This window comes from Oreochromis niloticus, linkage group LG18 (genome assembly GCF_001858045.2).
Source record: "Oreochromis niloticus isolate F11D_XX linkage group LG18, O_niloticus_UMD_NMBU, whole genome shotgun sequence".
Lineage (NCBI taxonomy): Eukaryota > Metazoa > Chordata > Actinopteri > Cichliformes > Cichlidae > Oreochromis > Oreochromis niloticus.
The window spans coordinates 3,852,065-3,864,314 of record NC_031982.2 but is presented as its reverse complement, the minus strand read 5'-3'; the positions used below and the strand labels follow the sequence as shown (position 1 = coordinate 3,864,314).

Genomic DNA, 12,250 nt, shown 5'->3' with positions numbered 1-12,250 from the left:
TTTGTTGACTTGTAAAAGCCTATATGACATATTCTATTTGACAATTCATTAACCGCGCAGAGAAGGCATCATTTAAATATGTTAAACATGTTTCTTTAAGCAAGTTCTTCATGACTGAGCCAAGTGTCCTCTTTTTTGGAAATCAAAATATGGTCACCCTAGATAAACTATAAACTGGAAAACCTGAGCATGACTGTAATAATCCAAAGAGTGAAACATTCCTGTGGCACACGTTCTGTGTTACACCACTAAATTCCATAAGAAACATTGCCATAATTTAGCGTGCTAGATTAGCATCTTGTTTGGGGTATGATCTCTCTTCTTTATCTCTGTATCAGCCAATGTCTGAACTGAATTCACAGACATCAGCAGTTTGTTTCAGCTGCACTGACTCACTCTATACTTCAGCTTGAAGCAGGGAAGTGCTGTAAAAGTAGTTTTTCATACAAGTACAAACCCTGACCCTGACCTGGATAAGTGGAAGAAAATGGATGGATGAATGGAAATATACAAAACTCAAAAGAAAATTCATGATTACGTGGTACAAATATAACTACAGAAAACAACTGAGGCACTGCAAAAGTAAAATGACATTTTCAGTCTGTTTATTAAGGATATTGGAATAGATTTATGATTTCTTGTCCCTGTATATTTTAATTTCTTTACATGTAGTTGGGGCACCAATATGTATTTTCTTGATTGCTGTTTATTGTTGTGTTTTTCCATGAGCGCTCGAGCCACCAACCGCTGGGATTTAATTCAGACTGCTGGACCTGTCTCTGCTGCAGTGCACAAATTATCATCCCATGACAACAGAGTGTAGCTGCTGTTATGAATGTGTGTCTCGTCCTCAGCTAGACTAATTTTAATTTCCCACAATCTTCATCTGTCCAGAATGTGCACCTCTGCTGTCTTTGGTGCTGCTGCATCTGCTGCCTGATGACTTCTACGTTCAACCTCAAAACTAATCTAAACTCGCAGCGGGTTTTAGATTTGCATGGATGAAAACAGTCTATATTTTCATGCTTAACATGGTAAATTGTGCAAAGTAGTAGCATTAAGTATTAGCTGCAATAATGCAGCTACAGCAACTATGTTTTTACGATAGCGCTAAAGAAAATCCTCTGTGATCAGGGTCCATCGCGATTCACCGATCAATAAAAAGATGCAGCATTGTAACGTCCCAATACGAGAGAGCAGGACAGACAGACACAAGCACCTCTCTCTACCTTCAATAAACTGTAAAATGTACAGAGCGCTCACATTAGATCGACCGTGCTGCAAAAATGAGTTGCAGTCTAAAGAAGAAGCCTTGAAATAGAGACTAAATACAATCTTTTATAGCCACGAACCATTAGTGCCAAAACTATAGCTCACATTCTCTTTAATACCACTAATAAAGAAAACGCTTTCCACTCCCTTCTGAACCCGTAGTATTGATTAATGATCCTCTCTGGTCTGACAAATACAGTTTATTCTCTCATTAAGCTACAACAAACTTTGGTGCTCACAGGGAACCCTAACAGTCTCCGTTATGGATTGGGTCATTACTGCTTAAATAAACCGCCCCTGTTTTGCCAGCTTCTACTCATATAGAGCCAGCCAAATAAGCTGTGCTCTCTGTTATGGATGACAGAGCCACATACACTCCTGCTGCTCATGTAGCTGCTTCACTGACTTCTTCCGAAGTAAATCACTGAATGCTTGTGGATTAAACAGTGAAAACAAACAGAAATCATTTTAAGGAACTAATGAAACCTGCTTGGAGAAAAAGGCGACTAACCTTTATTGTGAAGCTTAAGTATGTGTACTGTAGTTTCATTCTAATGTAGCATGTTGATGTTGATATATTCTCAGTATACGTGTGAGGTAAAGTAGACTGAAGCAGCTTTAATGCATCTAGCTGCCATCTGGCTAGTTAAACAACAGTGTGTCCAAAACAGCCACAGCTGTGTAGACACAAGTAAATGTCCTGAAATCAGGCTTCTGAACAAATTACACATAATTCCATTGCTATTACTAGTGTACACCATCTTGTGGTGGCATTATAAATTACAAGTCAATTATTTGGAAAACAAGTAAGAGTGATTTTTAAGTCTGCACAAAGGTAGAGGGCTCATAAGGATATTGTAATGCTGACAAACCTAAATAGACTTTGACTTAGATTTTTAAAATTATTATTAATAGTTAAAGCATTTTTGAATGGAACATTTTTGTCAAATTGTTTAACAGGATAAACTTTTGCCATGGCAAGCACCTTTTTCAGGAAACAGTGTTTTTTGCAGCTTGATGATATTTCTTTCTTTTGATTTCTAAGCCAGGATTTCTTCCATACTGCATAAAACAAATTAGACATTTATGGCCATATGGTGCAGCCAAATTGGTGGACTTTTGGTTAGGTTCACATTTCACAGTCTTTAATACTGCTGTGGAGGAATTTTGGCCCAAACATTGTTGCAGATTTGTTATGATTCAGCCATGTTGGACAGTTTTCAGGGACCGAATGGCCTGTTTAAGATCATGCCAAAGGATCTCAATCAGATTTCAGTCCACCTTTATTTTTCATTTTTTTGAACCACTCAGAGGTGGACTTTGCCGGTACGTTGTAGATCATTCTTCTGCTGAACCTAAGTGCGTTCGAACCTCAGGGCATCAACTGATGGCTGGACGTTAACCTTTAGGATTTTTTGGTACAGCAGAATTTATGCTTCCATCAATTACGACAAGTCGTCCAAATGCTGAAGCAGCAAAGAAGCCCCAGACCAGATGTCTGACTGTTGGTATGATGTTGTTTTTATGAAATGCTGTGTTAGTTTTACAGAAGATATAACGGGGCTCACACCTTCCAAAAAGATTAACATTAGTCTCGTCAGTCAACAGAATATTTTCCAAAGGGTTCTGGGGATAATCAAGATGTTCTTTGGAAATGAGCCTTTGTGTTGTCTTTGCTCAGCGGTGGTTTTCACCTTGGAATTCTCCCACAGATACCATTTTTGCCCAGTCTCTTTGTTATTGTTGAATAATGAACTCTGGGATCTTTTGTGACCTCCTGGATGAGTTGTCGATATGCTCTTGGAGTAATTTTGGTAGATCGGCCACTCCTGGGAAGGTTCACCACTGTTCCAAGTTTTCTCCATTTGTGGATAATGGTCCTCATCGTAGTTTACTGGAGTCCCAAAGCCTAAAAAGTGGCTTTGTAACTCTTTCCAGACTGACAGATGTCAGTGACTTTGTTTCCCACCAGTTTCTTTAGGCCAGTGGTTCTGAAAGTGTGTGGTGGGGTCACCTGGCAGAAAAGTCTTGTGGAACTAATGTTTAACATCTTAATCACTTTTACGGCAGAACAAAGAAATACGCGGCAGTTATGTTAATAATATGCGCATCTGCTGTGCATCTGCTGTGCATCCGCTGAAAAGCTGCAGCCACATGTGTAAGTCCACAGCCGCAATAAAGAAGTGTACTGAAAAGTGCGAACGTGTCGTGCCAAGGTAGGTACCCCCGACGGAATTTGTTTCCCCTGCGTCAGGAGCAAACACTGGGCTGTCCAAGTCACCGACAAACAGTATCCCTGTTTTCTTGATTTTTAGTTCACAAACACTTCTTACAACGACTAAGTACTGAAATTTTGGAAATGTTAGCTCTTTATACAGTGAAGTTATAGTGGGATAGAAATAATATCAGGCAGCCGCGCCGCAGTCCACGCCCCGCCACAGCTCTGCAGTCAAAATAGGCTGACTGCAGCCACTAAGAGTGAAACGCACTAAACTCTCACTAAATTATATATTTTTCATCTCTGTTCAGAAGTTTGTGGATTTCTTTTTTTATAAGGCTAAGACTGAACTTTATTTTTCCATGTCTGGCAATGTTCACACTCTGTTTAACTTGTTGCTTTTTTGAAGAGGTGATGCAGACTAATGAAGCAGTCTAGTGACAAAAGTTACAAATAGTTTTTTGAAATGAAAGTTGTTTGTTTAAAATAAAAATTACTGAAGGATTCATTGTGAATGAGTTTATTATCTAAATAAAGTTGCAGCTAGGCTTTTCTGTCATTGTTTCGTTTAGATGGGGCATGAAAATATTTCTTCCTGCCATGTGGGGAATGATGTGAAAAGTTTGAGAACCACTGCTTTAGACTGTGGTGTGATCTGTTGGTTTTTGGATTCTTTTAGCCTACTTCAGTTTGGCATGTTGTCCTTGATTCAATTGGCCTGGGTTCGGCAAGTGACGATGAATTCAGCTTTCCAAAAAATATTAATTCATGACTTAGCAAAGGGCAAATCCTCATTTAAATACTGCATTTTATATTTAGTCAGGTTAACTTTCAGGAAGGTGGCAAATACATTTTCACTGCAGTGTACTATTAATTCACCTGCGGGGTGGTAAACCTTTGTATCTATAAAAGTAAAGCAGGGAATATTAGGATCAGTGTTGGTCAAGTTACTTGAAAAAAGTAATCAGTTACTAATTACTGATTACTTCCCCCCAAAAGTAATCCCGTTACTTTACTGATTACTTATTTTCAAAAGTAATTAGTTACTTAGTTACTTTTTAAAAACACGATTTACAACCTGAATAGGTGATAAAGCGATAGATCTTTCAGCCCAATTCTACTTTTTCTGCATAATTCATCCTACAAAATGTAATCAAATGGAAACGTCTCTTTTTAAAACTTGTTTTATTAGTTTTAATCTTTTAACTTTATGCATCAAGCAAAAATTAAATTATATGCAACATTCTCTGACTGGAAGAAATTTGTTTAACATTTAAACCTATTTTCTGCACATTCCAGCACATAGAATAAAATATTTTTTTGTGTTTACACTCACTCTTTCAAATAGATGCAAGTAAAACACAGCAGAAAATAAATAAAATCAAAGACTAGCGGTCCTGTTGCTCTATTTTCACCTGTAAAGCAGGACTGGGGTAGGCGGAGGTTTACCCTGGTGCAGGTGTGCCGCGGCGGTCAGTGGAAGAATCCGCGAGTTTCTCTGTGAATTTCACATTACGTCGTAGCGCACTCGGTGCTTGCTTGGAAGTTTAGGTGGTTTTTCGCTGTAAAAAGAAGTTTTCTTCCCACGCACAACGGACACTAATGTTTTTGTCACTTTTTATGGAATCAAACTCAAAATAAGGTCAGTACTTCCACGCTTTAAACGCTGCATGCTACACTCTGTCCAGCTGTTGTCACGAACGTCGCACTCGCTTACGTCACTGTCATGAGACGTTCTCGCAAAAAAATCACGGTTTTAGTAACGCAGTAACGCAGCGTTCCTACGTGAAAGTAACGGTAATCTAATTACCGTTTTTGCAATAGTAATCCCTTACATTACTCGTTACTTGAAAAAAGTAATCAGATTACAGTAACGCGTTACAAGTAACGCGTTACTGCCCATCTCTGATTAGGATGAATATCTTTGTGATTCATGTTACCTAAAGGTGTTTGCTAACTAGCACCACAGCACATTGTGCAATTTCCCATCTCGTAGGCTTTGCTATTCATGGTCAAACTCTTGACATATGTAGTGTTCGACTGACGCACCTGTCTCAACTTTAGAGTGGTCGGTTCTCTCTGTCACCTTCTCCTGGCTGATGAGGTAATCAACAATCCTCACACCGATTGGGGGCTCCGTGTGGTTCCACTCCATGATGACCAATGAGCTGCTGGGTTCGTAGGCGTAAGACAGTTTAAGCCTGGCAACAGAGTGACAGAGATATACAAGTGCACCACTTACTGAAAGATGTTTTCAGCAAACTGGCCTCATTACTGTAATTGACAGCTAACATTATCCTTCTTGTTCTGTCAAACTGCAACCCAACTGAAAACATGTTCTGCACTGTCACAAACACCTCTGTCAACAGAAAATATAGTCATTTATCCGCTAATGTCTGACTGACTCTGGTGCTCTCTTCTGCAGTTATATGTCACTGAAAACATTTTGCACACAAGTTTTATGCCAAGAAATCAATGAATGGCAGCTCAGCAGATTGATTAGAGCACCCAAACCGAACCGGAGAACAAATGCACTGACCACAGTAATGTTGCAATAAAACACTGCATGCACACAAATCTGAAGCAGGAGAACGATTTCTGCCTGTGAAACAATTGATTATATTTACCGCAATCCATGTAAGGGGAAGAATACAGGTTTTACTAACATGGGCTGAGGAAGTGGGGCGCAGGTGGGCAGTCCGTCTGTGCCAAAAGCGCTGGAATCACATCGACACCAGTCATCGATAACATCGCCTTTTCCTGAGCACCACAGCATGCTCATCATTGCCTCCTGAAGAGCCTAGGATAAGAAACAGCGAGAGGTGAGAGGGCAGAGATAAACACACATGAATACCTGTAATTTTGCAGCTGTTTTCTCACATAAACTGTTCTACTTCATGATTTTTAAGGCCAGAAACTGTAAGCCAAAAGAAACCTGTGTATTTCTTTTTCCATGCAATGGTCAATTTTTAGGCAAATTTGATTACCCTAAGTGGGCGTCTTTAACTAATACAAGAAAATGTATCAAATATGCATTAAGTTATCTAATTTACTACACTTTCTCCACTGGACATTGCAAATTATTGCAAATTGGTGTATGTCTAATGAGGTAAAACATAAAATCACACGTAAAAAACATAAAACACTGCATAAAAACGTAATCAGGAAGGGGAAGTTCCACGGTAATATCTATTAGATCCCAATAAAACATGCAACATTTTGTTCTAGATAAATTTAAAGACTGTTCTCTTTGACCCACCTGTTTCTACTTCAGTAACACACAATTTTTCACTTTTATTCTGTCTGCATTCTGATGGGGTTGTTTGTATATCATTCACAGCCCGAGTTACAGAAAACTTTTTGTGATTGTTGACAGTATTTTCTGGTTTATAGGCTGACAAAGAGATAGAGCTATCCAGAGTACTCTCAGCAAAACCTCAATTTATCTCTCCACCTCTAAAGTGCCAAAAACAATGAAATAAGAATTTTGAACCTGCGTTTATTCAACATTCAGATCATGTCAAAGTGATGAGCATAAACAACATTTTTATTCATTTTTAAATTATCCGCTTTTCTTGTTTTCACACTCTTAAGAAAAAATCTGCTATTTTTTTCCCCCCACATCAGTCGGCACACAATACTGCATGATCAGAAACAGGATTTCAGAGTGTTTTATTAATTTCCTCCCCTACAATCACGTCCCTGTGTGATGAACTGAATTCACTGGACATTAGGAAAAGCAAGCACCTGTTTATATAATGTGCCACAATAAATGAGAGAGTGCAAACCAATCCATGGGACTGACAGAGCTGTCAATATAACGATGAGACACAACAAGGTTCAAAGCCCCAAAGGTCTTCATGGATGCGGGCGCAAAGCCAAACATGAACAATCAGAGACAAACAGGCTTTGGTCAGACAGGTAATCAAGAACCCAGTATTCACTGGTGAGCATGGGAGAACCTTACAGGAGGATAACCGTGGATACAGAACTCTGTGCTTTTAGGAATGGTGGACTGGAGTGGCAACTACTTAACCCATTTAATCCCACTGGCAACAATTGTTGCCAGTGGGATTAAATGGGTTAATGAAACATCCCACTGAGATTTTATCAAAAGACAGCCGAACCACTGTCAGACCTCCAGGCGTCTCACAGTGTTGGGGATATTTTCTCGGGAGAGTTTGGAGAACCCAGGCAGGGACAACGTTTCACATTTTAACATTACATAAAAAACTGGTATTACGTAAGTTGCCAGAATGCTGTAGAAAATGTGGAAAACCTGAAAGGCTCATAAAACTTTCAGAGTAAAAATACAAAAGGTGGAGGTGGATAGATCTAAATATTGGTACAATGCTCTTAATGGTGTCAGATTAATACTAGCACAATAGAATTCTTTTCTTTCTGCACGTTTAGCGTGTGTTAATTATTTTTTTGGTAATTAAAAAAAGCATCTCAACCATGCACTATGAAAAACGTCTGAACCTTTTTGTGTTGATTGTCACGTCCATATTATTTATAGCATCAGGATATTTAAACAACAGAAGCTGACCTAAAGTCCTGCAGAGACAGGAGCATTTATATTCCAGGTCACACAAAAAAAACCTGAAGCTGAAAGGTATGTTTTGTTAACTCATTATCTCAAGTCACGACACACTGCTCTCCCCTACATAAGCAGCCTTCATAGGTTAAAGGTATTGGCAATACCGGCCCAGTATTTACTTGATATTGGATCGATACCAAAATTTGCTATATTGCAAAGCACTATAGTAAAGGCAATATTCGTAACTACAGGGACGAGTTAAAAAGTACTTTTACAATTGAACTTTGGGAACTTTTCTGCACACATACCTGCACAGTCAAGCTGTAGCAGACTCTAACCAGACTCTTTCAATAACAGCAGCTCTAGCTGTCTGACTGAGCTTAAGGATAAAGGCCTGACACCGCAGGAGTAGCACTATATTGACCCTGCTGGAACAGTAGAAGCACTATTGATGTACAGTATTGATGGAGTCAAATAAGGTGCAGCGCAGTAAGGCAGTTTATGGCACAGCATGCTTCAAGCAAAGAAAGGCGTGACATCCTGGAAGGGAAATGCTTCTTTCTGAAGATTTCTGTTTCCATAACCTGTTTCCTAATGAGGCCTTTAGGATCACAAGGACACTGCATAATAAATGTGTTCTTGAATGCTGCACAGGGAATGTATTTCAAGAAGGTACCGCCTTCAATTTAGAGGGTGTGAAGAATAAATTTGTGTAGTTTAAATATTAAAGACCGAAGCACCAAAAACACCGTACACACCTGGTAGGTTTCATTGTTGGATACCAGCTCATAAATAGGTGTAGCCTTGGTAATCTGCAGCAGGACCGGCTCAGACTGCTGCCGCCCTTGTGCTGCCCTTGGGCTCATGTGGCAGAGGTGGCAGGAGCGTGGGCACTGGCCTTGGCTGCTGCAGTCCATGCGGACTCCGGCTGCCATGCGCTTTGCTCCACTGTCCAGCAGACTGGCAATGTACGCAGGGTAGGTCAGCGTCCGGGGCTCCTTGTCGCGCTCCTCGGACTCCTCTGAAGGTGAGTTACCTGAATATACAGGAAGAAGGGAACTGTGTCACTAATTAACTGTCGTTTCTCCACAGCTTAACAAAATCAAAAGAAGGTTAATAACGCCAAAATCAAATGAGAAAAACGCAAAAGTCATTCCAAAGAATTTTTATTCATAATGTTATTAAAAATAGCCGTGTGCATAAGATAGATAGATGGTGATGTCACATGTTTACGGTAATGAGATTAGGGATTAAGGGAATGAAAAAAGCTGAACTGGGAGATTTTTTTTCTTCTGCGGCAGCAGGCAAAGGCACAAAGCAGTAATGTGTTCCCACATTCCCATACTGCCCCTCTGGAGAGTCTGTAGTTTTTCTGCATCACACGCACAATGCATGAGCAGGAGTGTAAATATTTGAGCTACAAATGCAGCTACAAGAGTTCTATGTTTCATAGCCAGGAAACACTAACCATGGTGATGTCAAAGGATGACGTGTTGACATTGTAATAATATGACTATTGTTGACTTAATTTCCCTACTTAGTCTATGGCATTGGAGAAAAAACTCTTAAACGCATCAGTATCATCAGATAACATAAGAGTCTAAATGAGTGCTCTTTATCTTTGGGCTGAACTTTCCTACTCAACCCACAAATGTAGCACCATTTAAGGTGAAGTCAACAGGCTTTCCAATGGTATAAGATTTATTGCCCAGAAGCATTTTTATAACAAAGAAATAATCACATTTCCTTACTTTTTGTGCTGAGTTTCTATCTATCTATCTACAGATGGAGACTTTTACAACATTATTTTAGAATTTGGATACACTGAGATGAAACTGGACCTAATTCTCCAGCTGGTTCCCATGAAAGTGCTGAAGCAAAGGAGGATACAAAATCATTAAGTAAATAAGAGTTTAAAGAGCATCCCAGCATCAAATGATAATATGGAATAATTGAGGGAAAATCTAAAAATCACATTTATTTCACCTGATCATTAGAGAAAGATTTACAGTTCCACCTAGGCTTCTAGATTCCTTCTAACATTTTGTTGTCATTCTTTTGAAATGACAGACAAACCTTTGAGACAAATAGATCTGAGACTATCCACCCTGATCCCAGAGTTCAGATTGAAACACTGACCGAGAACAAGTACAGATCTCAAGTGAATAATGCAAGATAATGAAGCTGAGTTAAATCCAGTAGTGATGCTGCTTTAGGGCAGATGGTCTTTCTGGGAAATTTACTGAAAAAATCATGAAACGTGATTTGTCAACCTTAGAAGCGACATTTCTTTTACTCCTTTTAAGCAGAACAAAAAATTCATGTCCAAATGGAAGTCCTTCATCCTTTTGTGTACCTTGATGTGTAACATTAGCTAACTTGGCTAACAGAGCAGCCTACTGTGGCCAGCTCTGCTGTCTGTGACCGTGTTAATGTACACGGCCAAGAGTCACTTTTGGGACAGCGGCAGCCAACTAACAGTAGGGCACTGTTACTGAAATAAACTTGGGCTCAGGATGACTGTTTTACCTGTCGTTTTATTGAACTGTTTTTTTATTTATTTTTTGGCATGAGATTATTTATGACATAAATTTATAACGTTGTGATGAATGCTGGCCCAAGGAGCCCCCCTGTGATTTTGTTTGCCTGGGTCCCCAACAGACTCAAGAATTGCCACTGACTATGATTAAGATTGTAATAGGGTTTTATTTGTGTAAATGAGAAAAATACACATACAGCAGAGTATAGCAAAAGTTTATTGAATGAAATTTTTGTATTATGCAAATATATGAATCAATTACTCCCCATTAAATGTTATTTCCTCTCAAACAGAGAGGGTTATCTGCTTGCAAAGGAAATAGGAGAGCAGTGAGAGCGGGAGCCATGCTTAATGCAGAACTTTGACAATATTTTTGTTCTTTAAAAGGCTGAATTTTTCATATTAGCATTTTGGGGACTGCTTGGATGTGAGCAAACGCAGGCAATTTAAAAGCTCAAGCACCAATTAGGGAATAAGCTTGTTGTGCGAGCTCCCTTTGATGGAATACAACCCATTTTATGAGCCATGGGAAGATGGGAAAAAGTGTGCACACAAGCTCGGGGACCAGCACACATGCAAAACAAGAAGGAAGACCATTTTCTGATTGTCTAATATGAATAATTTCCCCCCCTTAGTGTTTACTTTTTGTTTCACCAATTCCATTCCATTAAAATCGTCTTTTACAAAAACATCTCTCACTTTCAGTTAACAGAACAAAAAACGGTCAAATACAAAAAGCAGAATTAGACTGATTGTCTTTGAATGCGCTTATGCAAATAGAATTCTATGTGTGTACACCTGAGTCGAAATACAAAGAGATTAAGAATGAAAGTGCAACAGTAACAAACCAGTGGTTGTTTTTTTATGGGTGCACTTCTCATCTAGTTGATAACATTGTCCCACACATCTGTGAAATATATACAGTGCACATTTCATTTTGTCTGAAACCATCTGAATTGTTGAGATTTAAGGAAGAAAAAACACAGACAGTCACGTGAAAAGGAACAAAATACACTCCTTGATTCACTAATATTAAAAAATGATTTGAAGTCATCAGTTTCTTTATGACTTGATCAACCGTCATTGTAGAGGAATTTGAATGCACTCTCCTTTACAAAGTTGCCTCACTTCATTTTAGTTTGGTTCTGCCACAACATTTCAGTCAGGTTGAGGTCTGGACTTTGACTGGAGCATTGCAGGGGTTTTTTTCAGGCGTTCTGCTGTAGATTTGCAGGTGTGCTTGGGATCATTGTCCTGTTGCATGACCCAGTTTCAGCTAAGCTTTAGCTGTTAGACAGATGGCCTCACATTTGACTCTAGAATATTTTTTTTATACAAATGGTCAACTCAGTGACTGCAAGCTGCCAGGTCCTGTGACTAAAAGTCAAGTCCAAATTATTACCTCTCCAACACCATGCTGACAGTTGGTGTGAGGTGTTTGTGCTCATATGCTGTGTTTGGTATTCTCCATATGTGGTGGTATGCATTATAGCCAAGTCTGAGATGTAATTTGGGGGCTTTTTGCGGTTTCTCTGAGTATTACACGGTCTGACATTTGAGTAACAGTCAACATACAGAAAAACATCAAAAGATTCAAGATTCAAGATTCAAGAAAACCTTTCTTGTCTTATTGCAAGTCTTCTTCTTTGATCTTGAACAACAAGGTGCTGCTGTTGAGACA

General features: G+C 39.2%; 1 protein-coding gene across 10 annotated transcripts in view; it reads right to left on the bottom strand.

Moving 5' to 3' along the window:
- The window catches only part of astn1 (astrotactin 1), a 418,702-nt gene that overhangs the window by 43,969 nt on the left and 362,483 nt on the right, over positions 1-12,250 (bottom strand). For all 10 annotated transcript variants that reach the window (XM_025900129.1, XM_019348325.2, XM_019348326.2 and 7 more), the window contains 3 exons: positions 8,789-9,066; positions 6,157-6,290; positions 5,540-5,691 (listed from right to left, as the gene is read on the bottom strand). In XM_025900129.1, the coding sequence (XP_025755914.1) occupies positions 5,540-5,691; positions 6,157-6,290; positions 8,789-9,066 (564 nt within the window). The remainder of the gene's footprint in view (positions 1-5,539; positions 5,692-6,156; positions 6,291-8,788; positions 9,067-12,250) is intronic.